Here is a 27,679-nt window from a genome sequence, read left to right as displayed (position 1 = left end):
TGAGCGTGAGTTCATTTTCCGAGGGACTATCAAAACACAAAATCTTCCAGCACCTGGAGTTCAGGCTCTTCCACATAACTTACAACTTCAATTTCTGTTTCACCGGAACCACTTTTCTGCAAAACAAAACATCCTCCTTTAGATGTCTTTTGGAGAACTTTTCATTTATGGAGTTTCTTTACAACAGGTTTTAAGTCTCTTTTGCTTCTAAAACTAGTAGACGGTCACTGAAGACAATGTAGAAAACAAAGTAGGAAGAAGACAAAAACACACACAAACACCCAGCAGCCTGTCCCCCAAACACAGCCCGCTGTCTCCGCAGCCCTTTGTTCTGCATGGAGAGCTGTCTTTACAGTTATGTGAAGTCAGGTGGATCAACAGCTTCATAAATGATTTCTTTCTGTGGAACATCACATAATATTGTAAATTCTATTGTCATGCGATCCTTGGCGGCATCATTTTTAATAACTCCATCATAGTCTGTCCATAGTGTACGTGTTATGTCCAGTTTTGGCGATTATAAACAATGCTGATATTGATTAGAAAATTTGCAACGAAACAATAACACAGCCTGTAAAAGACCATATTCATCAACTTCATTTACTCATTTCACACATTTTTAATATTTACACTGGGTACTGCGCTGTGCGATGCGTGTGCCATGAGGACACACCAGACATGGTCTGTGCCTCTCATCCTTTCAATAGTCTGTTGTCCACTTAATTTTGGAATGCACTCCCTCTGGATACAAAGAATGGCTGGAAACCAGTCTCCGAACAAATCCAAATCTCAGGATGAGATGTGTTACAATAAGCCCTCTTTTTATAGCTAAAGGCCAACTTGTCCCTTCCTTCGCCCCTCCTCTCCCTCACCCCCCACCAAGTGTCTGTCTTTTAGATGTTAAAATTTCTTAGGTGTGGACAAGCAAAAGCTGCTTAAGGAGAGCTCTGGGATGGCAGCTACCCTCCAGTCCCAGCACTGGGTCCCCAGCCACGCTCAGATGCGCAGGTCGTGCTTACAAGCGAAGGGTTTCCGTTCCCAGGAGCCCAACCCTTCCGAGGGGTTTGCAGACTGTTACTGCCAACAGCACCAAGGGGGCCCCTTTGTCGTCTTTGTAGCAGAGTCCCAAAAGTTGGGTGGGCCAGGTTTCATCTTTGGAGGTAGAGACTGAGGCACTGTCACTGGGGGCCCAGCCGTGGTCACCTGTGCTCCTGCCCCATGTTCTCCCAGGTGGAGGCCACAGGATGGACAGCAGTGGGCGGCCCTTCATTTTCCCAGTTCTACCTGCTCTCATCCTCCCTCACCCCCTGCCAGGTTTTACATGACTCTGCAATGTAGGAGACAGCGAGTGTACCCAGTAGCCTGGCGTGCCGTGCCCTGACGTTCATTTTTTGCTTATTCCGAATCCGACTTGTGTACCCCAAGTTGTTAGTTTGCACACATGACTTGATTTTAATTAACCACAAACCTCATGCTTATACAATAAGCTCTTAAGCCAGTTTCTTTCCCCGACCTCAGGATATTGAAGGCACTCTTTGGGGGCCCTGCAGCCAAAAGAGATAGCAGCACTGACATGTTCCATCGAGAGGCAGGACAAATGGCTTCAGCCAGCTGCTTAGATCAGACGCAGCTTCTCAGGGATGACTCATCTGGAGTGTAGACGGACTGACAGCCAAAGCTCAGATACACCACAAGAGTTTCATCCTGGGGCGCACTGTCCTTCCAGAAAAGCTATGGTTAAGAGCATATTGGCTGTTCCCCGGTACCAAGCATGGAACTAATGGGGGTTCTTTGGTCAGCCTCCCTAGGTCAGTGACTGCCATTGTCTGTAATCATTCCAAACCCCCAACTGCAAACTCTAAAGAAAGGTCACAGCTTATTGAAACGATCCGTCTTGGTGAGTGTTTGTTTATCGACCTTTCCCTGTCCCTTCAACCAGTCACTAGTTGATCCATCCAATCCTGCGTGCTCTGCTAGAGAGCAAACAACATGTGTGAAGAAAGTTGCATGCTTTACAGCAGGAGTCTGCAAACCACCATCTGGGACAAACCTGGCCAGTAGCCTGTTTGTTTTGGCACATTTGTGTGCACGTTGTCTGTCTATGGCTGCTTTCACACAACAATGGTGGCATTGAATACACCATTTGACCCTCAAATATTTACTGTCTGTCTCTTTATAGAAAAAGTTTGCTGACCGCTGATCTAAACAACCATTCGATTTAAGGATAGATTTGACAATCAATGGGCCATAGCTATATGCTGAAACTCACAAATCATGGCTGGGAGAATTAAAGAAAACCTAAACACATAGCGTGACATGTCCTGTTCAGAGATAGGAAGACTTGATAAGGTCGTGAAGATGTCACTTCTCCCCAGACTAACTTGTAATACAACCCAATCTTCATTAAGATCCCAGTAGCCTTTTTGGTAGAAATTGGTAAAATGGCTCTAAAATTTAGTATAAGGAAATTAAAAAGCACCTAGAATACAAAAAACAATACTGAAAAAAAAAAAGTTATGCTTGGAAGCCTTCTACTACCTTGTCTCCAGGTTTATAATAAAGCTACAGTAATTAAGACAGTATGGTATTGACATAAAGGTAGACAAATAGGTCAATAAAACCACATAGATAGTCCAGACAGAGACCCACACATATATGAAAAACCGATTTTCGACAAAGCTGTCAAGCGGATTCACGGGGGAAAGTGATGATTTTTCTACATGATGATGGGATGATTGGGTAGTTATAGGTAAGAGCATTCGGTTAAGCCTAAGTGCTCTGGTATAAAAGGCCCCCAAAAAATGCATATCTGGGGAAATCATTTGCCTTCTCTATGGTTCCTTATACTATGGAACTAGGAAAAATTCCTCTGAGAAATTTTGTTGATTAGGGTACCCACATGCAGAAACAGGGATTCTTAACTCTTTAGCTGTGACATTCGGATGTGTTTTCCGGTGGCTTGCACCATCAACAACAAAGAGGTTTTGTGTGCCATATCGTGTAACATTTTGTAATAAATTTGTTATGTCATCAATGCCATTAGATTCTAATTTATCTATACTGAAATCTAATGGATGCTACTTAGTATGTTTTCAGTAATTTTTTTTTGCTGAAATTCAATATAATGGTAAATTTATTACCATATAACAAAGGTTTAAAATAAAAATAATGTCATGTATGTACAAAACAGCTCAAAATGTTATTACATACATAAAATAGTCAAAATATCAACATTTTTGTGTGTGGATTTTTGACACATTTGGAAAAAAAACAACAAACTTGCAATCAATTAACACAGTGAAAGAGTTAAGATGTTAGAACTAAACAGCGTATTGGATTCTCTCATCTATGCCCTTACTCTACAGAAAAGGAAGTGGAAGGAATTGCCCAAGGTCAGTGAAAAGATGGCTGATAGCAAATTCAAGTCTAACTGGTGAGGACACTCAAAATTGAGTAGGACCTTTCCAGTGTATGATGAAACAATCAGACAGAGCAGGATGACTAAAGCGACAGAAAACCACAGACCCCTGGCTAAGAAGACCCTGTCTTATAATACGGAATACCAGCAACCCAATGGCAGATCCCTGGGGACCCAACGCTGGGCAGAGAGGAAATATCTTAAGAACTTTCAACATTACCTCATAGTTAACGGTTACAACAAAATCTTTAATATTACTTTTCGGTGCTGGAACTGGTGGAAACAACTTGGTCCATAAGTGACATCTGAAAACAGAATAAAGGAGGGAGTTATGTGAGCAAACGCATCCTTTCTTGCCCTTAAATATTACTCTAACAATTGACCTAGTTCATTCCAGGACCTGCTGTTTTGTATATTCAAGCTCTTATTGACCAAGACTTCCTAATGTCCACATTGTAACAATAACTAAAGACCTTGGGGGGACTGCAAGGCTCTGCTGGCTTCTGAATCCTCTAAGAAACACACAATGGCATCTGCTCCATGTGGCGCCTATGACCTGACAAGAGAAGATCTATGTCACGTGTGTGGCAGGGTGCCCAGCTGTTACCCACTAGGCTGGTTGGCACCCCTTCCCCCTGCTGTGCTGGCTCACAGACTGTACCTGATTTTTTTTCCCCTTTGAACGGCCACGCCCCAGCCCGTAGGTGCCATCTGAATATAACATTTATAATAGTGAAGCTGTTTAAAATGACAGTCTAAATTATCTAAGGGCTCAGGAAGAACAAGCGTGCTCAAATGGCACCACCTTACTGAATGCTAACAGATGAGGAGTTCTCATGGGGCCGTTTGTAGGCTCCAGGGTGGGTCACCAAATCTGCGTCCCTTTCTTAGAATGTGTGTTTGACGTAGGAACAGTTAGGTCAGACAGGACCCGACGACCCAATGGCCAGGGAAGGAATCGGTACCTTGTCACCGGGGTTTGTGTTGGGGAGGAATTGGAGTGATTTCAGCCCCAGTGGGTTGCCTTCCTCTAGCTGAGATGTAAAATGTGTGTGCGGAGGGTTCAAGAGAGGGAGCCGAGTGCTGAGGGGGGCAGGCCGTTATACGGAAGCAAAAGAACACGAGTGTAAAAGCCTTCACAGAAACGCAGACTGTGGACAGATTCAAGCAGAGGCAGGTAACGGTGGGCGGGGGCGGGGGGGGGGGCGACATTGTCTCCATTACTTTCTGTAAATCCCCTCCCAGCGTTTCTCACTCTTTGGTCCACAATCACCTCGGAAAGGCTGTCCAGATGACATAAAAGTGGCATAAATCCATCTGATAACAAGAACCCAAGTGGACGGCCAGCAAAAGTATACAAACTTGACGTGCAGAGCCCTTTGGACACAGCCACACATGATGAATACCTACCTCCTACAGGTGAGTGATAAGATAAACACGATGCAGGCGGCCGTCATAAGCACAACCAGAAACCATTCTGTCCAGGGCTTTGGCTCATCATTTCCTGATGAAAAAAAAAAAAGGAAAGAAATCAGGGCTAGAACCCGTGACAGACAAGGGAAGTGATAAGACCCGAGGAGGCATCGGAAAGCTGGCATTTGAGTCGCAGGTGCTGGTGAATGCTGGGCCCGTGGCTGAACCTTCCTGAGCCTGAGATTCGTCATCTGGAAAAGGGGGTGACAACATCCGTCTCACAAAGTTGATGTCAGGGTGAAATGAAATGATGGCATTGAGGCCACTTTTCATCCTAAAGCATTATTACTCAGTCAGCAGGGGCACCGCCTCTTGGCTGTGCTACCTGGAGCTTATTAGCTTTTGCTGAGTAGTGAGGTTTTAAAGGGAAAAGCTACAAAATTGTAAGCCTACTGAGTAACCTAACTGCATTACAAAATATTTTTTCCAAAGCTGGAAATTGAACTGTTAGAGCAAGTAAAGTGTGGGATAATACAGTTAACAATATGGCATCAGACTCTGCTATTATAAATGCTCCATAATCTCTACTGTCCTCGAAACGCCCCTTGCGAGACCTCATGTATAGAGCATATAAAATGCATTATATATGCGGATTGAGGTTTACAAAACCAGTCGGTTACTAGTAGGGACAGGACTATGGCCGCACATGTGTGAGACTGGTAAGAGTAAAGTGAAAGTAAACACGTTCATGTTTAGAGCATAAACATAAAAGTAAACATGATTATATTTATATGTGAAACTGAGCATAACAAAATTGAGCGGTAAATACATTCACCAAAACAACTTCTGGTTATCACCTAAGAGGTAAACAACTCCTGGCAAACAACTTCTGGTAATCATCTAAGAAGTAAACAAGTCCAAGGAAAAGAAGATAAAAGCAGAACTCCAGAGCAATGCCGTGAGTGGTCCGACTGGGCGCTCCAGCTAAGACCCTCTGCGAGGTGCAAGCCACGATACTCCAGGACTCTCTGAAGTTCTTCCTTGCAAGACCAGCTCGCCTCAGACCCATCGTGGGCCTAGTTGTCTTTCCTGGACCAGGGACCTTCTCCATCCCGATTGACTCTGGGACTTGGTTCCTTATTAAATTCTGTTCTACTCTGTATAACCTTCTGTGCTTACCAGAGCATTGGCCTCTGGAGGGACATTGGCTCCCAAATAAAGCTGTGCTACTCACTCTGTCTGAACCTGTGTGCTGGGACTTTGTTCCCCACTCGCGTCGTGAGTACCACGCAGGGACATAGGGCCATGCCGAGGGGTTAATGTCCCTTTGACTTTTAGGAGGACACTGAAGTGTGGTGACTGCCCTCACAGACGCTTGTGACACCCCATTTCACAGACAGGAAAATAAAAGCGAACTGCAGACAGCATCACTTTGTTGCATGCTTCATTATTCTTTAGTTAAATTTGCTTCTGATCTGCACTCAGAGACAGATTCTTCTTTGAGCTTTGATGACAGCTTTGAGGAGGGGATTGATTTTTTTTTTTTTTTTTAGGTACCAAAAATGCATTCCAGAAAAATCGGAGGTCATTTACTCAGTGTTGAAAATGGTGTAATGTGCTTGCTAAACTGCCTGATTCATTTCCAGAGGAGAGTGCAAACTTGAGGAAGTTCCTTTTGGTGGTAGAGGCCACTTGCTGTCCCTTCCATCACTCACCCAGTTAACCAGTATGTGCTGGTCTCCCTTTCTGTACTGTGCACTGGACACAGGGTGAGCACATGTGGGCCCCCCCTTCCCGCAGGACAGAGTCCGGCCATCAGGGAAAACCAGCACCAAGCAAATGACAAGCTAGGAGGGGGGCAGGAGTGCTAAGTGCTGTGGTGATGAAACCACACTGCTCTGGGAGGAATAGGTCCCACTCACAGTTGGCCGCCATTGGTTTCTTCTACAAAACAAGAAGTAAGTGGAAGTGGGACTTTCAAGTCCCTGTAAATAGCCTCAGACTTCCCCAAACTCCAAAGTACTTTAAACCCAAACGTTCAAGGCATTGCGAGGGAGTCATGCTGGTGATCCCAGCTTTGCTTTGGTCTCCCGCTACGGTGCTTCCCGAGAACTCTGAGTCGGGGTTTATTTTCTGCCTCCCCAAAGCTTTCATTTCTCCCCCTTCATCTCTTCCCTGTGCTTTCAAATATTCATGGAGTCCTTTATCCTGAATAATGCATCACTTTGTTCTGCCACCTCTCCAAACTGTCATCAAACACCTTCGTACTTTATTTCCCAATCTAAGGTCTTGTATAGGGGTTCAGGCTGCTCCATTTCCCCTGCTCAGAAACTGCTTTCTTAATCCCTGGCGCCTTTCTCCCATTCGCGTGCAAACGACTCTCAGTGTTTGGTTCAAGTTTATTTGTCCTGACCTCCCTTGTGGACTTCAGACTTAACAGTTGCTTCCATCTGGAAACCAAGCCGTTGACTCTTTTACCCAAATATTTCTTCTCGTCAGCGGCATTTCCTTCTCCCCTGTTTAATTTCAGCTGGCCTCTCCGCTCAGCCCTGACCCCGCAGTGTTTTTCACCAGGGTCTGCTCTTTGAACTTGGCAGTTTGTTCAGCACAGCTTCGACTTTTCATTCCACACAGTTTTCTCCCAGGTCTTTGTTCCTGGCTCAGGCCAGACACAACTCCAGGTCTAGACCCTAAACTGCCCAGAGGTGAACCCTATGGGGTTGTGTCTCCAAGCGACAACGTGCACAGTTAAACTCGTGCTTTCTTCCCATAAAAACGACTCCTCGACTTCTCCCACTGTCTCTCCATCCGGTATCCACTCTTCCACATCCCCAACTGCAATCGTCGGAAGTCACCGTGGTTCTTCCTATTCTCCTTTCCTTGTTTGCTTTGTTCTGCCAAACCCCGTCATGAACGCTAAAGAAGCCTGCTCTGCCTCGTCTGGAAACGGGTCCTGTTCCCAGCTTGCTATGAAGGCAGCCTCTCGGCCTCAGTGCCCTCACCGGCGAAAAGGAGGGACTTGAAATACCTGACCCTTCCGATGCCTCCCGGCCCAATGCCTTCAAGTCCCACTTAATCCAGGCCACCATTTGTTTGCGTATGCTTACCTTTAACAAAACCAGTCTCAGGAAAGGAGTACATTTGGTGTTGCTGCAAGTTTGGAAATTGTAGCAAAGTATAGAAATAAATAAATAAAAGTCACCGGTCACCAGAAGCAACTGAATAGCTTCTTTTATATCAGGTGTTTGCATTCACCTTTCCTGAGGGCTCACAGATGCCGGACATGTTGCAAAGTACTTAATATACCTTCTCAATGTACTTCTCCCAGTGATGCTTTGTGGTGGGCGCTGCTCCCCTCGCTTCACAGATGGAGAAATGAGCCGATGGGGCAGGTTGGGGCCGGGGAGGGACTAAGTCTACTGAGGACACACAGCTGGCGGGTGGAGCTGGGATTCTAGGAGTAATAGTCAGTTCTGTGGATTGTAACTGAGTGTCCTGTTAAACCGAGTTTTTACTGCACATCCTCAGAGCGAATATGAAAAGCGACTGGGACAAACCAATGCCATCAAATCAAATACCGTCTTGCTTTATTTCCCAGTCGGGTTTCCTGAATAAGGGACTCTGCCGGCTTCTTCTCCCCATCTCTGAAACTCACCACTACACACTTAACCATGAGGCAGGTCCCCCAACATTCAGAAAGTCCAGACTCACATACATGGAATAAGTATTTAGCAAGGAGCATGTCAGCAGACAAAGTTATCCTGTTTACAATTCGGTTAAACAGGCCAAGTTTGGGTCCTGCAGAAAGAATGAGCAGTGTTGTAAATATTATCGGGGCCACACACTCAGAACAATTTGCGTCTCACATTGTGCAACACCCCATAGCCTGATATGTCAAGGCCTGATAATAGTACCGTTTACTTCTGCCCAGGATTACAAAAATCTTTTCAGTTAAACCACTCTCTACTTATTCGCTTCACCTCTTACTCTGATTAGTGAAGATTCTTGCTGAATTAGCAAAAATATAGAGGCAACTGATTTTATTTCATTCAATCAAATAAAGTTATTGGTGCATGCGAGGTCCATGTGGGATGCAATGCCATGGTCGCCACTCGGAGGGAGTGGGCAGATGAGTCATTTCTCAGGACCTGGCTCCGGCAGTGTCCCAGTGGGCCTGAGTAGAACTACTCCCCTGCAGCCAACTGAGAACAGACTAACCTCCAGAGGACAGAGAGAAGGTCACTTTACCACACCGAAAACATAACCTAGCAGGTAAATCCAGTACCAGAAAGAGCTTTCACCTACCCACCGCCAAATGGACATTACCTATGGATTACCCAGGGCTCTGTGATTTATTAACGTGAAAAAACCGAGAGTCACTTAGATAAAATAAGTGAATTAAAGATTGCATTTACTCTTATTCTGGTGAAGGTAGAAAAAGGGGAATACAGTTAGCAGACTGTATTTATCCTTCGAGTTAAAAATGATTAAGAATTTCAATGCTGTAAAGGTTGGGGGCCCCTGAATGCATCAGTAATTTGAATTCTGGAGACTCTGGCCGTGGAGAGTTTTTTAAGAACAAGTGATTTCCAGGGAACTTGTACCTTCTCTCTGACTCAAGGTGAATACCTTTCCTGGCATTAAAGCGGAAGCCACAGATGTTTCTTTTCAAGAGCTTAATGGGCACTGCTATTTGGTTATGCAGAAATGAGTTCTTGAAAGAGGAAGTCAGCCTGTCCTCTCAGCCCTCTAGGCTCTCTGCCCCAGTCCTGGATGCTTTTCAGACATCAGCAACTTGGCGCTCAGCTCTCTGGTTTCTGATGCCTTCAGCTTGCATCATTAAGACATCTAACAATTTGACCTTGAGAATAAGCCAACCAATGAGAATTCTGTCGCTGTGTTATGACCCGGCATGTATATGATGACGAGCACGGGGTGCGCAGTGGATTAGGATGGTGGCAAAAGCTGGAGGCGTGGACCCGACGTAATCCCATCTCTGCCTCTGGGACCCTGGGACCTTTGTCAAGTCGCTCAGAATCCTTAAAACACAGAGTAATTAAGCACAGGCCTGGAGGGGAAAGAAAGTCACCCAATATTGCAGATACTAGGAAGTAGAAAGGGGTATGGGGCGTGGATGGTCCAAACCCTCCGAGATCTGTGTTCAAATGGACACTGTGGACAATTGGGGCAAGGTCGTGTAGATGAGGAGAGCCTGAAGACATCATTGAAAATGTCCCCATTGCTTGATCTGCATGGAGGCTGGCCGGGTCATGAGCTGGCAGAGTGTTCCCTTTCTCAGCCACGAGCCCCCACTGCCCATCCTCCTGCCTCAGTCTCCCTCGCTGGCACCATGACCCCTGAGGTGACAAAGCATCACAGAAAGAAGAGTGTAGAGCCAATCCTGAGGAGGCTTCCAGACCCAGGCCCAGCACTCTCTAGGTCTGTCACTCTGGGCAGTTCCTCACCCTCTCCGCATATCTGTGTTCTCATAATCTAGAAATCTGTAGAATTAGGAAAACTCTGTGTTTCTGAAGATACACAAGTTAACATCGCTGAGCGTGTCTAGCAAACCCCCTGGTCCAGTAAGAGAATCCCTCCTTCCTCTAAGCTGGCAGACCCATCGTGATGCAGAGTTCCTCCATGAAAGGGGTGGGGGTACCCCTAGAGCTGGCGAAGCCCGAAAGCACAGCGGGAACCCCCACTCCTGACACTTGGGACATCCTCTGAAAGGCCCCTGCTAGCCCTCCTCCAGGCCAGAGCAGACCACCAGGGGGGAGGGGGCCCTGCAGCAGACAAGCGTGGGGCTGCCAGGCGTGGTCCCAGCTGCCTTCACACTGTAGGAAAAGGAAGCAGTTGACAAAACCAACTACCTTGTTCACCAACCTGAAATCCCTCATTGGCAAAGGACGCCCAGTATCACCCTACGTTATGGGAGTGCCAGGCAAGCCCAAGTGCGTTTTTCAGGTTGTGATGGGGTCCGCTTTTTATGTCTCAACCAGTTTGGGTCACTTTTGACCCAGAAGCTTCCATCTCTTATGTCACAAAAGCTTTAGAACTCACAAAATTTATTCAGATGTTAAGCAGCAGAAGAAGGCAGAAATTAAGAAACCTAGGGAAAGCCAATTTGGGCCCTCTACAATATTTTCCCCTCATCTTTCCCTTTCCTGGTTTTCTCTCTGTTTCACCACAGGGTGAGGATTGGTTGGAAAAGAAAGACTGCAGTAAAAAGAAAGAAAAGAAAGGAAAACAAAAGAAAGGGAGGGAGAGTAAGAAGGAAAGAAGAAAAAGAAGGAAGGAAGGAAAAGAAACAAGAAAAAAGGAGAGCAAGGAAGAGTGGGCAGGGGAGTCAGAGGCCTGAGGGTGGCACTCTGGACCTGGGACTGAACCCTGCTAGGTGTCAAGTCAAGGAGGTGGTTAGAGGGACCCAAAGGTGGCCCCGACCCCTCCAGCTTTTAGTTCCAGGTGCCAGGTTTCCTCACTCATTCACAGCCCGGGAATGTCAAGTAGAGGAAAAAGGTATAGAGTTGCCTGTTTATTAGTATTAGTGGAATCTTACTTCCACCCAGCCCACATCCTCACAAGCCCCCTGATTTTCTGCCTCAATCTACATCCGTGAAGTCCTTACAGATACTAGGATGTGTCACGTGACTCTAAGAACACCCTGTCTTCTCCCCAAACTGTTACAAGAAAGCCAGGGCCAGAATGTCCTGTGAGTGACCGTCTTTCTGTGAAAGGAGCTGCCCTGGCGAGCAGCTGGCACCCCCCTCCCCCCGTGGCCTTGACCTCACGCTATGCAAGCTGGTGACCCTGGTCCTGCTCTCTGGGTGCCCATGCACCATATCTCAAACCTCAAGACATCTGCCTTAAAAATGCCTTCAGTTGGCACCTGTACTATTCTCGTATAGATCCTGGCCTTTGCTGAGGCCGCCACAAAGGCCACTTGCGTGAGGGGCAAGGCCTGTGACTGTGGGCGAGCCTGGTCCCTCAGAAGCAGGACTGAGAACGACTGACCCCGGCCAGTGACACAGCTGGGAACAAACGCAGGGTGGACGCACACAAACACTCTTCTCTGAGGGGCAGGGCAGTGCTGTAGGAAATCTTTTCTAACTGCTTACTTCACATGTGGCATCTGAGCTTCGTGGAGGGGAGGCAAGATGATGGACTTCAGAAACCAAAAGGCTTCTCTACCTATGACCAGGGTCAGGAAATGAGAAGGTTTTGGTAAACAGGAGATAGCAAAGATAATAAAGGAACAGAACAATGTGGAAGTTACAAAAGTTTAAAAAAGAGAAAGACATATGAAAAGTGGGAAGTTAGCTCTTACGATAAGACCTAGAAGCCAGTTGAGGAAGGACAGGTGATAACGAGTGGTGATAAAACAAAACTGCTGCTTCCATTAAAAAAAAAAGAAGAAACTATCCTTGCTCTGGAAATCCTAGCACAGGAGGTGACCTAGGGCAGAGTTTCCAGGCAGGCAGCAAACACACACATGCTGGCTGTCCCCGTAAGTGCCACTCTCTAGCCCCCTGGACCTCGAGGGACTTTGCCAGCTCAAGCCGCACAATAGTCCCATCTCCTCCAGTCTCCCTTTTCCCATCAATCAAAACTTCCTCCCCCTGCATCTCATTCTTTATTATTTAATAACCTTGGGCGATAATGGGTTAATTGAATCTACGCCATTCCACTAATTGACTCAGATGTCATCTATTTGAGAAAATTATCCATTCATAGCCACTTCTCGGTTGTTTGATAACTACTGAATTTTTTGATGTCTCTGGGCCTCCAATTCCTGACCTTAAAATAAAGAAGATGAATGTCATAATATCTAAGAAAGAGGTGATATCTGAGTTGTGCCTTGGAGGACGACTCCATGGGAAGGGCTCCAGGCTGCCAACTGTGGGGCAGGGTAGGAGAGGAGGAAGGCGGTGTACAGGCAATGCATGTACCAGCCAAATTGCCGGGTAGACAGCAAGCTGGGCATAATTATTGCTGCAGCCTCACGGGGTAAGGAGGCGTCATGCACAATGTCCCAGCGGGGCCCGCACTTCCTGTATGTTTATTAATCATCTTGATGAAAATGAAGTCCGCATTGATTAAATTCACTAATGATCCTAAACTGAGCAGGGGAGTAAGTTCCAAAAATGATGGATTTATAAGATGAGGAGTAATACTCATCAGCTCATCTTCATGAAAAGGGTGGCAGTAAATGAAATAGGATCTGCCGTGGATACGGCTGTCAGGTCCACTCGGGGGAGACAATAATGGGCCCAGTGCCAAACCAGGAAGCTGTTACTTAGGAAACAATTATAGGAAGAGAGCGCTAAAGTGGAGAGTAGTAAATTAAAAACAAGGGGAAAATAACCTCTCATCATGGTTCACTATTTCACTCTCCGAATGTGTGGCGGGGGGCTGATGGAGCCTAGAGGATCGTGAATGGCAGAGTAGGAAGGAACTCTAAGGTGAGGCACTCTCAGTTTCTCAGGGAAACTGAGGCCCCGAGAGGTGAGGCGTGACTGACTAGGTCAGACAGGTAGCAAAATCTGTGCTCACAGAACCCTGTCACATACCACTAATTGACTCAGACGTCATCTATTTGAGAAAATTATCCATTCATAGCCACCTCTCGGTTGTTTGATAACTACTGAATTATTTGATGTCTCTGGGCCTCCATTTCCTGGTGCTGACAGCGCTGGTGCTGGAATCAGTCGGCCTGGATTTGAATCCCATCTCTGCCACATGCAGTTTCACAAATTGCCTCAAATTTCCAAACCTATTCTCTCATCTGAAAAATAGTTTTGTTGATAGGATGGACCAAGGTAAGGCATGTGGAGCATTTAGCACAGTGCTTAGCCAATAACCATCAAAAAATGTTATCACTCTTATTGTTGTTACTGTTTGTATTTCACAATATTCTGAGAGGCAGGCAAGGTGGATATTATTACCTCTTTTGTCCTGGGAACCCGAGCAGGGGCAGAGAGGACCGAGGTGTCCAGTACAAGTAACCCTGTACTTTCTGTGGAAGGCTCCAGGGAGCCTCCCATCCTTCAGTGTGCTTGTAGCTCTTAGGCCACACCTATCACCCCGTGTGTCTGCATCTCCAGGCTGCATGGCTGCGGCACGCACACGTGAGACATACTGGCTGTTTTCCGTCTCCTCCTGAAATGCCCAGGGTGCCCAAGACGCCCAGATCATAGCAAACACGGGGTGTGAAGTTTCCATTTTCTGGGGGCAAGGCTACATCTCCAGGGTGTGGGGTTGCCGTCTGGTGGAGTGAAAAGGGGCCCTTTCACCCAGAGCTGCCATCGGACCCGCACACCCCTTCACAGGTGCCATGCACAGCCATGCACAGACACAGTGATCATCTTCTTTGCCAAGGAAACTCGTCAGTTTGGTCAAAAACAACAGCTGCAGAATTAACCCAGGAGCTGAGGCGACGTCCTGTCCTTTAGATCCTCTGTGTGTTAGACCGAAGGCCCAGTGACAAATGCAGACTTTATGTGCCCTGATACTTATTCAACTTTGGAATCTTCTTTAAGAAAAGTAACAAAAATATGCGTTCCAAATTACACGTGGGAAAATTAAAGCAAAGGAGATGGATTAGTAGTTGCCAGGGGTCAGGATGGAGGAGAGGGTGGGAGGGGAGCGTGTATATCACAGGAGGGATCTGGTGGTGATGTCCTGTGCTTTGAATGTGGTGACCGACACATGAACGTACACAGGTGATACAATTACACCGACTAAGTACGCTGATGAGTACACAGGAAGTTGATGGGATCTGAATAAGATCACTGCATGGCATCAACGCCATTCTGGTTGGGACATTGTACCACACACAGCTTCGTCAGATGTTCCCCTTTGGGGAAACTTAATGAAACCTACGTGGGCTCTCTCTGTATTATGTCTGACAACTGCATGAGAACCTACAATTATCTCAAAATAAAGCTTTTAATTATTGGGGCGGCTGGTTGGCTCAGTGGTTAGAGTGCAGTGCTCACAACACCAAGGTCGCCAGTTCGATTCCCACATGGGCCAGTGAGCTGCACCCTCCACACCTAGAGTGAAAACAATGACTTGACTTGGAGCTGATGGGTCCTGGAAAAACACACTGTTCCCCAATATTCCCCAATTTAAAAATATTTTTTTAAAGTTTTTAATTGTAAAAAATTGGATCAAAATAGAAACCAAAAAAAAAATTATATAGGTAAAGCATTTTGGAAAGGCTGGCATCAGCAAGAACTTTGAGCATTGGGCTTCAATGGTGCCATGGTAAATCCATCTCTGGTCCAAAAAGCAGTGGGCTGACAGGAAACGAGGCACAGAAGCGATGAGAAAGCATTTCGACACGCACGGGTACATGTACACGCTTTCCAGGATTATGGTTCAGGCATGAATGAATAAGGTCGCTTGCTTTAAATAAACGCAAGCCACTTACCCACATCAGTCGGTTGACTCCACTTGCTCCAGAGCCCCGCAGCTCTACACACAGACCTCACCGCTGCTCTCACTTGAATAGAATACTTAGAAATATCCCTAATTGTTGAGGTGAATTCACTGGTTGTCATGTTTGCTGTCTACATGAGAAAAATAAAGTAGCATTATAACACTGTCTCAACACGTAGTTTACATATAACCATGCCAATGATCAGAATGGGACGTCATATATAAATAAGTCATGTGACTCACTGGGCAGTGACCCATTTCAAACCAATAGGACACATTGATTAGTCTATTCCAGGCTACTGCCGTGTGGACGGGTTGGCCATCAGCCTTCAAGGGAAAGCTCTCTTGTAACCAAAATACATAAAATGGGTAATTGTAAGATCCAGAAGTTCCGTCCGAGTTCAGTTGATGTTTCCAGATTGGAAGGCTGGAGTGGCCAATAGCAGAATGCATAATCCCCTCATCTTGTCCTTCCATATTCTGTCGTCAAATTTCTAAACAATGTCACTTGGTTTCCATCACATTTTGTATCAACAAACTATAGTCTGCAAGCCCCTCTGGCCTGCTGCCTGCTTTTGGAGGGTCTTCAAGCTAAGAATGGGTTACATATCTTTAAATGATTGAAAAATATCCAAAGAATATTTCATGGCACACGGCAATGCCATGAAATTGAAATTTCAGTGTCCACAAATAGTGTCACTAGAACACACATGCGCCTGTTTGCTTCTGTACCATCTGTAGTTGTGTTTGTCCTGTGTGCCAAGCTGAGGAATGCTGGCCGAAATGGTCTGGCCCTTTACACAAAAAGTTTGCTGAGCCGAGATATAAGGGAGGGGGAAGTAGGGAGCGCAGGGGCACAGGGAAATAGAAATAGCAGAGACCTTGGCTCTAGGATGGGTGGGCTGAATCCTGGCTCTGCCTCCAACTACCCCCAGGGCAACATCTTGACCCTTCTGAGCCGGTTTCCATTTCATAACATAGGAATAAAAACACCTAACTCCTGGGTTATTGATTTAAATGCAATGAACCTTGGTGCTGCCCAAGCTTAAGGAAATATTAGATTGAATCCTATGAAAACAGCCAATACTGAACCCAGTTTTGATCAGCAAAAACAGCAGTTTTGAATGGTTCAGTATAATAAAATGTGCTCAGTTGCCACAGGCAACTTAAGCTGACATTGTCTAGTGTTGCAGCTGTTTTCTCACTAATGAGCCCTTCTCCTACATTCCGTCTACTGGTTAGTGTCACCACCATCCAGCTAATCCCCTGGGCCCCAACCCAGAGAGGGGTCCCTGACACCTGCACCTTAAATACTCCCAGAAGTGTTTCTTCCTTCCTCTCCCACCCCACAACCATTGCCTATTGTAGCTCTCGTCCATCACCTTTTGCTTGGACTATTGCAGTAACCATTAACTGGCATCCCTATATCCACGTGACCCTCCCCCAACCCCCGCATTTCATGCTGCTACCAAAATTATTCTTTGATTTACAGATGTGGTCATATTTCTGTATTGAGTAAAAACCCTCCAGTCACTTCCATTGCCTATATCCATGGTTTTAAAAGGAGAAACTTTTTCTGTCTTTTTTCTTTTTTCTTTTTAAACAAAATCTTAGCGCCATTCTGGGAGAAGTCAATTTCTAAATTTTTGTTGAATCAAATTGAATGAGGTTGAATGTGCTTTGCCTACTATCAGTAAGATTGAGTTTGAATCCTGACTTCCCTACATTTTTCTAGCTTTATGACTTTGAGCAAGTCACTTAATCTGTCTGTACCTCAGTTTCCTGTGAAAGGGGAATGATAATTACATAATTAAGGTACAGTGAGGGTGGAATAAATTAGCATAATAAAGACTGGCACATAGTTGGTGCTCAATAAATGCTGGCTTTCTTCTCAGTTCCATTTCCCTTGAATTTTTTTGTCCATTAATGCTAACGAGTTTTTATAAGTTGTAAAATACACGTAACATGGAATTTACCATTTTAACCATTTTTAAGTGTCCAGTTCAGTGGTGTTTAGCTCATTCATAGTGTTGTACAACCAGTCTCCAGCACTCTTCATATTGCAAAACTGAAACTCATCCCATTTAACAACAACTCCCCACTCCCCCACCCCCACCCCCTGGAAACCACCATTCTACCTTCTGTCTATGAATCTAAGTACTCTTGATCTCTCACATAAGTGGAATTATACAGTACTTGTCTTTTTGTGACTGGCTTATTTCACTTAGCTTAGTGTCCTCAAGGGGCATCCACATTGTAGCATGACTCAGAATTCCCTTCCTTTTTAAGGCTGAATAATATAACATCATATATATGTGCCACATTTTCATTATCCTTTCATCTATTGATGGACAAGGGTTGTTTCCTCCTTTTGGCTGTTGTGAACGTGGACGTACAAATTTCTCTTGGAGATACTGCTTTCAGTTCTTTTGGATGTATATCCAGCAGTGGAATTGTTGGGTCATATATATCTCTGTTTTTAATTTTTGAGAAATTGCCATACTATTTTCCATGGTGGTTGCCCATCTTACATTTTCACCAACAGGAGTGCTAATGAGTTTTTAATCTGACATTTTGTATTATTTTCTACCAAAAAGATGTCCTTTCAAGACAAAAGGCCAGTAAGGGTTGGTTTATTTTCATAAAACCTGGGTAGATGTAAATTACCTTTGACTTTATTAGCTCTAAGCTGTAACCAAAGTAGTCACTGAAGATAATTTTTCAAATGTTTCTGAAAGAATGGCATCATTGAATATTGGAAAGATCTGAAAAATTACCTGAAAATAACCCTTTCTCGTGTTGTAAATTTTCACTTCATAATCAAAGCAGTGGGCCGGAAAGGCTGAAACTGGCTTCTCCCATCGGATACAGAGACGGTTTCCTTCAATCCTGGCTGTGACATTCACTGGAGGATTTACTTGATCTAGGTTAGAGAATGAGAAGTCAGTGATCGGGGCTGATACATCCAATCACTCACACTTCTCAAAGCATTTCTAAGATGTCACTTTCTCAAGTGTTTGCCCTCAGAATGTAATAAACTGACCTCCAAGCCATTGGACTCCAGTGGTTGACATATGACCCCCATTTTGTAACACTGAAGAAGAAGAGATCCTTTCTATAACCTTCAAAGATCCCGATTCCAGTTGGCATTGAATGGTTGAATCCCTTCCCTCTTCAGCTCCTTGCAAGACCCACCCCACCATTTCTTTTTCACTTCCAGAGTTGAACCAAGCCCAGGATAAACTGATCCTAGAGAGAAATTGCCCTGGAGCTGCCACCAAGCCCTGCCTCTACTGAACAGGTGTATGGCCCTGGGTGACCACTTCCCCTCGCTGGGCTTCAGTATTTGTTTCATTTTGCTGTGTGTATCTTGTTTTAGTTTGTTTAGGGGATGGAGTGGAAAGTTCCAGTTTTCTCTTGCATAATAAGAATGGATTGGACTGAGTTTGTCTTTACTTAAACAAGAACTACAGTTCTTCCCACTGAGGTCTCACTTGATTGTCTACAGCCATGTGATGTGGGTAGAAATTATTTCTAAGAGAGCATTCTTGTCTGAGATGCATATGTGACTAAGAGCTCACAGTTAATGAATCATAGGGACAAGCTAAGAATGAGACCCACTGGCTCCAGAGGCTGCCATCCCTAAGCAGAAAATTTTTAACCCAAAATGTCAATTTGTTTGAGTAATCTGAGGATTTGTCTCAATGAAATGAAAATCATATATACAAATGAATTCTTGTGGTCTGTACCAGACTGTGTCCATTTTCATATTAATATCATTGTTTCCCAAGTCCTTCTCAGCATTTTTTATTACCTATTTTCATGAAAGTGACATTTTTAGGTCACCTAAGAAATACACTATTAAAAAGAATTGCATTACTCTTTAGTAAATGCTATGATTCTTTAAACAAAGTCATGCTCCATTTGATATAGATAGAGATATGTCACAAGCCAAACCACGTCCTTTAAATAGTATTCTGCATATTTATTGGGTACTTGTACAAGGCACTATCCAGAATACTTGATTAGCACAGTTCTCACAAAAACCTTGTAGGAAGTATTAATTTCTCCCCATTTCTCAGCTAAGACTGAGACACAGAGGAATGGCCAGCTTGTCGAGGTCTCTCAGCTAGTCAGAGGAGGAGCCAGGATCCAAGTGCAGGCAGCCGGGCTCCACAGCACACGCTAATAACCCCACCACCATTGAAATCCTGAATGTCGATCACCACACTTGCTATGTGAAAGGCTCCTGATAAGTTTCATTAACACATGTACCTAGAAGGAAGGAGACTACCTTCTGTTCTGAGAACTGAGGAAATGAAACCTTAAGTGACATGTTTATATCTGAGAAGCACATGCTCAGAGAGACATTACAACTCAGGAATATCCAGAGGACACAGACCAGTACGGTAAAGGTGTCACAAGAGAGGGGGCAGGCAGCTTGGAAAGGAGAGATTTCAGGATGGGACACGTGGCTGCCTGTGGATTGCTGAGAGGCCATTGTGGGGAAAAGGGTAAGAATTGTTTGGAGGTGTCACCAAGCCATCACAGGACCCAGGGTCAGGAATTGCACGACACCAGTCCTAGCTGCTGAGAGATGACATGGTTTCCTTCAGCAAGGTGTTCCCTTTCTAGTGGTTCTCAAGCAGGGGAGAATTTGCCCCCCCCCAAGGGACATTAGAAATTCCTGGAGACATATTTCAGTTGTCACAATTGGCAGGGGAAGGTGCTACTAGCATCTAGTGGGTGGAGGCCTGGGATTCTGCTAAACATCCTAGAGTGCACAGCATGGCCTCCAAGACACAATTATCTGGCCCCAAACGTAGGAGGGTTGAGGCTGGAGGACCTTGCCCCTGTTCATATTCAGAAGCCAGATGGCCACTGAGCATCAGAAAATAGTCAAGCTAGGTGATCTTTATAATGCCTCCCAATGCTGGGCTTCGGTGAGTGGGGTAGTTCAGCTTTGAGCTCATCTTACCAATGGCGTGAAGAGCAAACAGCTGATCAAATGGCTTGATCACAGTGTGCTTGCTGGAGCCGTTAACATGCACTGCAAGCCAGTCACGCCCTTTGCTATGGATGAGAGCCCTGGGAAACCAGCATGCACTTTTTCTCTTCAGTGTGTCTTGGCTGTACTCTTGACATTCTTCGGTCTGAGATCCGTACCTAAATTGGAACACTTGTAAGTTTTTCAACTGCAGGAAGCCATTTGCATAAGCAAAAATAGATACTGACCTATAGTAGAGGAAATACTGTGTGTCCTCAGGAGCATCCTTGCCGACAAGCCAGGTACAGTGAAGAGACACTTGGTATGGCCGTAAGGGTGTACAGTTAGTGGCCACGGTGTTTGTGGTGCAAGTTAAATTCACAACTGAGGTTCCAGGAGACCCTAGATGGTCAAAAATAACCAGAATAAGACAGTGACATGATAGTTGCTGATTTTTGTGCTTCTTTTGAAACTGTAGGGATTGGGAACACCTTATCCACCATCAAAACTAATCACCATCACGTAGTTATAGAAACCTACTGTCTACAAAGAACCAACTTACTGCGGGATGGAGCTCAGATTGCAGAGCCTGAGTTTCTGACATCAAAGAGCTTTCCAACTCCTTTGGGGGCAGGGGCTGCGTGTGACCCATGTACGAAAGGTCAAGAGCAGTGCAACACGTCGTCATTCGGAGCTTGTGTCCAGCAACCTCGGGGTTCTAACGCACATTTGTCAATGGCTACCTGGGGACACCTTGGTCCTTCCTACCCTGGGCCTTGGGTTTTCCAACTATAAATGAGAGAGTTGGTTGAGGAAGGTCTCCAGTGCCACGTCCATCCTAAAACTTCTCCGAAGGATAGGAGTTTTGGCAACACTGCCAAATAACACCACCTCTTCAGAGACTCAGTGTGCAGCGTACACTAGCATGTTCACGCTGTAAGGAAATCTTAAGATTTCACACGGAACCCCCTTACGCTCATTTCGCCCAGGATTTCCCCAATTTCTTTGACTGGGAAGCCTTGTTTTCATTTCCACCCCAATTGTCACCAGGGTGATGGCCCTCTTCAGACCACACTGTGGGACATTGGCCATGCTATTGCTCAGAGGAGGAGAGAAACACTTTGGGCTGAGGGTCAAGGAGGACCTCATCCAAAGGCAAGCCTGAGACTCAGTCTTGAGTGATGGAAGGGAGTCTTTTTAGCTTAGTGTTAGTCAATTAGATCATTTTTATCACTGTTATGCAGTGTCTCCCAAGGGGGAGAGGCAGAGAAGCCCTGTGTAGTCTGCAGAGAAGTTAAAGACAAAGGGAAGGGTGGCTGAGGTCAGTCTGCTTTGTGCGAGCACCGTGAAGAGCTGTGTACCAAGGTCATGCACACACGTCCATTCTCGCGTCCATATGAGAACCTGCCCATACTCTAAACGCCCAGATGGTCTGTGCCCACATGTGGCCAGCCATTCCTGGAGTCAGCTTATCTCCCAGTTCCCTTCCAGAGAACGAATTATTTGGTGTGAATTCAGTTTGATGCAAGGCAGAAACAATTAATTTTTCATCAGTGTCGCCTGTATTGGTGTGGTCAGGGGACAATGAGAATGGTAGGAATGTTATTCTGAAACAACGTTGCTAGGGTACTGCAGTTGTTTATTGAGAGAGGTGGGAAGTGGCTCAATGTAAAGCTCTCAATGGCCTGCATGTGTAATCTTGTGTCCACTTTGGATAAGATTCTGTACTTGGTTTCAAGTCCATTGTGAGTTGGCTGATGTACAGTCTGAATAACATGTTGTAATGAATAAAGGAAACAGTCTTTAAAATGCTGTTCTCAGTCACCACCACAATGTGGGGGAATGGCCTTTTCTCTAATGATGTGACAAGAGAATGGTTTGAAAATGACCCAGACCAGACTGTCAAGGCAACTGTAAGAAGGTGCACTCACATGCCCAGGCTTTGGTGGCCTGCTTGTCCTCTTTCCTTGTGTGTGTGTGTGTGTGTGTGTGTGTCCAAGTTTAACCAGAAGGGTCACTGGTTTTAAGTATTAGAACCCCAATTTTCTACTGGAGGACAGTATAGAGACAGTGGTGTTACCCTCTTCACAGCATTTAGGTGTGCGGTCTCGTGGCTTCTAGGAGAATGTCAGCACAGTTTTCTTCAATGTGGTATGAGAAGTTACAGAATTGAAAATGAACAATATATCTAAAGCATGTATTACTGCTGTGCTGGATGCAATAACACATGGGACAATAACACATTGTCCCTGCCTCCCATGGGCTTTTAGTTGGAGCTAGCAATGCAGAAATCTATCCGTTTGTGAAAAATAAGTAATGTTACAATGTCAGTGTCAACAAGCAGCACAGCCCACGGATGAGTTCTGAGGGGAAGAGAATCCTTCCCTGCATAGGGTGAAACCAACGGACTTTTCAGGGCAGGGATGACTTGATCTGGGCTTTGAAGTGTGGGAGGGCTCAGAAAAGCCAGCACAGGAGACGAGCCCAGGAAAGCAGTCTTTGAGACAGGTGCGTGTCGGTGTGTGGGCATCATGATTACAAACCCATCGGAGCAGAGCAGAGGAACCCTGGAGGGCGTGGTTGGAAAGATGCCCCTGATCCCAATTACGAGGGACCTGACCAGCCCACGTTTTGTTGATGACCATTCTGGGCTTCTGAGCAGAGGCGGGTAAGTGGTGTTTGCAGGGACGTGCCAGGTGGCCCTGGATGGACTGAGATGATAAGAAGCGATGACAGGCTTGGTTAGGATGTTACTGAGGTGGGAGAGCCCTGGGCAGGAAGTGACGGCTGACTCCAGAGAAGAAAAGCGCGCTGTTGGCTCTCTGGCTTGCTCAGATCTACAAAGTATGAGATGTGAAACGGGGCCTTACCTGGTGGGGCCTTGAGCTCAGCAGAAACCCAACTGCTTGCACGGAGGGTGTGGTTGTGCCACGGGATGGTCCGCACGCTTGCTGAAAAGCCTTGGTGAAGGACGCTCACGTGTTTGCTTTCAGTGCTCCTGGTTTCAAACTAAAAATAAAACCCACAAGTTATAATACGTAAAAGGGAAAGAGCCTTAAGAGAACTATTTTCATCAAATAGACATTTTCTTCCCATTTTTCCATGGCACGTAAAACGCAATGAAATAGGTTTACTAAAAAAATAAAACCCACAGTTCCACAAGTGTATACTTAATCCTAAACTCATTGAGATGGATAAATTATATATGTACAGCTTTTTACACATCAATCATACCTCCATAAAATGGTTTTAAAAACTAATAAATAAATAAATTACCCTATTCTAGTATTTACACATTTTTTAAAAACCAGTAATAATAAAAACTTCATAATTAATTCCTCAATGACACATATTCATCTTAATAAACCAAACTAAATATTACAAATAAGGCTCCAGTCCCCTTTGACCACCATCTCCAGTTCTGGTCTCCTCCCATAGATAACAGAAAATTGACAGAAAATTCCATATTTCTGGAAAAACAGTTAATGCTATGCAACTGCTTCTCCCTGTGTTTAATTTTATTAGGCATCTAGTGGTACCACGTGATTTAACATAGCCCTGCAGTGAACCTGGGCTTCTGAGAGGTTCAGTGTCTGGTCCAAGGTTGCAAACAAAGGAAGAGGCTGAACCGGGAATTGAACTTGATGTCTGGTCAGACCCCATGCCCTCTTCCCATTTTATTCCCCTATTTTCTTCTCGGCCATTTGTGTGTTTGTTTGGCTATTTTAGAGAAACCACAAACAGTATTTTATAATCCATTGTACCTCAGATCTTACAAAACTTTCTTTTTTAAATGAAAGACTTGTCCCAAAGTTAAAATGTTCAGTGCTACCGCTCAATGCTAAATGGCATGTGTGCAATGCTTCTCAGCCACTTCAACAGACACTACTCTACAACTAACGGCCCTTCGGCAGTTTCCTTTTTTTCCCCGTTAAATTCCCTTTGATAAGGAAAATGCGTTCCAAATTGAAATTGACTCTAATACAGATCGCCGTCAGAACACTTACCTCATCTTCTTGGGGGGCATTTATTTTCACATGATATCCTAGCTTGACATTCATTTGCTCTTGATCTGGATTCGGTTCCCAACGTAAAAGGACTTGAGCCAAACCAGCCACTTTGATGGTGAAATTGACAGGTGGGAGAAGTGAAACTGTTGATCAAAAGAAAAAAGGGGCAACACAGTGTTCAGTTGTCCATACGTGGCACTCTTTATGTTTCAAATACCTTTTTGTGTACAGTAGTATTTTGTTATGACTACTGGAATGTATAATACTCAAATCATTTTGGAAGAAGTTCCTTTAAAATTGTTTTTAACTCATTATACGTTTTTTAATACTTTGTCCAGGTATTTACCTATAACATCTATTGGTTTTTAACTGCAATATGAATATTTTAGTCTATCATTATTCACTACAAGCATAGTTTTCAATCTGAGAAGTCATCCACTATTTGATTAGTATACTTTATTGGTTTGTGGCTAGCAATTTTTTTAATGACATGGAATAAAATAGAATAGGAAAGATATCAAATATACTAAATACTTCTTTGTGCATCAAATATAATAAGAATAAATTCCATTTCATGAACCTTTTCTTTCCATTATATATGTACTTATGAATTTTTATGTGTGCTGGTTCATGATATAAAATGGATTTATTTCTTAGTATGATTCAAAGTCAAAACAAATTTGTCAGCAAAACTACTTAAATAGATATTTCTGGGGGGAAACGTTTGTTTGTCTGTTTTTTCTTAATGAACCACTCTCTAACCTTGCTTTCAAAATAAAAGCTTTCATTTCAATTACAAAATCAAGATCTGCTCATTTTAGAAATTTTAAAGCACAAATGAGGAAAAAAAGAAAGGAAAGAAAACTGACCCACAATTCTACCACTGAGAATGGTACTAACATGTGATATATTCATTATCCTTTTTTCCTGGGCACATATTAATGTTCACTTTTTTTTTCCTAAAATTGGGATAATATTGCACCACAATTATGAAACCTTCTTTGATTCTTTTATTATGTGGTCAGGATGTTTCTGTCGACCTTGAATATTTAATAGCCGTCTGTGACCCCAATCCACACTCACCTATGGATTCCCAGTGCTGTCTATAACGCATTGTTCATGGTGGTCACCACTGGCCACATGTGGCTACTTCAATTTAAATAAATTTAAATAAAAGAAAATCTTCATTGCTTTAGTTGTGTGAGTCACATTTCAAGTGCTCAGTAGCCATCAGTGGCTAGTGGCTACTGCCTGGACAGTGAAGATATAAAACACTGTTGTGATCATAGGAAGTTCTCTTAGACAACACTGGGACCACGTGACAGTTTTCTTAGACTCTGTTGTGGCACCAAACTCATAGATCAACAAATTTCTGAGCTAAACACAGTGCAAGATTTTTTGTTCTTTGGTTGTGAGGCCTCTATCTATTCCCTTGCATGGAAAGACATTCCGAAAGTGGTCACCAGCTCCAGCTTTATTCCGTGGAGCCTGTACGCCCACATTTGCATTATGATGTGCCATTGTAGGAATAAAGTTGCATTTCAGCCAACCTTGCTTTCCTAAAATATAGCATATTTAAAGAGTTTGTATTCTGATAAGGATAAATAGTCTATTCCTTTTTAAACAATCCACATATAATTTCCTAATTGAGGGGTTATTTAGGAGAAAATAATGCTGTCACTTTTGTAACGTGCTTTTTTTTTGAAAGATTTTTGCATTTAATAGATGGCACTTACATGTTTTATCAGGAAGTAAGTCTGCTTGCAGTATGACTGCGCCCCCCAAAAGAATCAGGAGTACCCGTGCCATGATGATCAAATTCTACAGAAAACAGAAAGATGAAGGTCTAAGTGGAATTTTTAAGAAAAACTGACAGCTACTTTCTAAAGTAAAATATAGTTATTTGGCCATTTAACCAACCAACATTTATGAATGATCTGTTATGTGCTAGAAATATAAATATGAAGAAATCTTATCTAAGGGTAGAAGGAAATGTAAATCAATCACTGTAGTCCAATCTACAAACGGTTCCCAAAAATGTGTGTACCGGGCACAGTAGGAACAAAGAGACTTCTGAATTGACTCCTAAAGCATTAACACACACACACAAATGAGGGGAAAAGCATTCCTGGGGCCCTCAGTGAGGGCCAAGCCAGAGAGAGAGGAGTAAGACCAGTGGTTAGCTGTGAACAGGACACCAGGGCAGACTTCGAACAGTAAAAGTTCTAGGCACAGTTAATTGGATGGAAAACAAACACCATCATCACTTTTATTATTCAGTATTGAGATATATTTCAATAAGACAAGAAGGACAAGAGGCTTAAATGTAAAACAATTTAATGTGGGAAAAGAAACTCTGTATCATAAACTGAGAAGAAATTTGTGATACTTTGAGCTTTGTAGAGGCCGAATGAACCTGAACAAACCCCAACCCAAACAAAGCCAAAAGAGAAATTGAAAGCATAGTTATAAGCCTGGAGACAATAAAAACATATTTCTATCTACTTGAAACAATCAGACAACGAAAGTGAATTTAGAGTAGAATTTAGAGTTTTAATAACTCTGCGTGGCAGTGTGAAAAAGCGGTGGTCATTTCCGCGTCTGGTTTTACATGTCAAAGACAGTTGAAGCTCTTTAATTGGGAATAGTAAATTAGAAATCTTGAATGTTTGCTCTGAAATTTTTCAAAGGTGTTTTTCATCTGAACTTATCTTTAAAGAACAAATCATACGCTTGGCTTCCACCTGTTGTGTATTGTCCAGATTGTACACAGCAGCTCTTCCGGTGCCCCTCCACTGATTCGGTGTGTGATTATTTATTACCCAATTTCCAATGAAGAAAAAGAGTCTGGAAAGTTAAATCATTTGTCAAAGATGAAACAGATGGTAAATAAGGGATGAGAGACCCAACTTTGGATCTTTCAACAGCAACATCTATGTTCTGTACTAATTTAAATGACTGACAGTTTTCAGTTTAAAACTTTATTTAAATGCTTTGTTAATTTGAAATGTAATTCTGGTAGAACCAAAAAAAGATAAACCTTAGCTAAATGGATGCATTCAGGAAATACCAAGAAACACTCTTTCTTCATATATTAATGTGCTTAACTAACTAAACTAAATTATTATTTAATTCACCACTCTCATTACTTAACTTACTAATGAAATTAATAAAATGTCACAACATAGAAGACAGAAATGGCGTATAGTTGCTCAATTCCCTTTTCCTTCTCTCTCTCTTTTTTTTATATTTCTCATTAATAATGTTTACTTCTTTCAGCAAATGACTCAGGCTGGGCAAAACACCAGTATCCGCATTTGGTTTCTGGATATTTATGAGCATTGTATGATTTAGAAGATGTTAAGGTTAAGAGTAGATTGGTTTTGAAATAAATGGTGAGTGGAGAAGTAA

The 27,679-nt window shown here is 43.9% G+C and overlaps 1 protein-coding gene across 1 annotated transcript; it reads right to left on the bottom strand.

Moving 5' to 3' along the window:
* Nucleotides 1-26,077, bottom strand: IL5RA (interleukin 5 receptor subunit alpha; the record flags this gene model as incomplete). Its single annotated transcript, XM_081072853.1, has 10 exons — nucleotides 1-116; nucleotides 3,639-3,723; nucleotides 4,829-4,922; nucleotides 15,264-15,402; nucleotides 18,049-18,194; nucleotides 20,250-20,437; nucleotides 20,507-20,660; nucleotides 23,129-23,267; nucleotides 24,266-24,411; nucleotides 26,005-26,077. 10 exons carry the CDS (start codon nucleotides 26,075-26,077, stop codon nucleotides 30-32), a joined length of 1,251 nt encoding a protein of 416 aa, XP_080928979.1. The 3' UTR covers nucleotides 1-29.
* Nucleotides 26,078-27,679: the final 1,602 nt, after the last annotated feature.

Source organism: Rhinolophus hipposideros, assembly GCF_964194185.1.
Source record: "Rhinolophus hipposideros genome assembly, chromosome: 14".
Classification (NCBI taxonomy): Eukaryota; Metazoa; Chordata; class Mammalia; order Chiroptera; family Rhinolophidae; genus Rhinolophus; species Rhinolophus hipposideros.
This window is presented reverse-complemented; position numbering and strand designations above follow the sequence as displayed.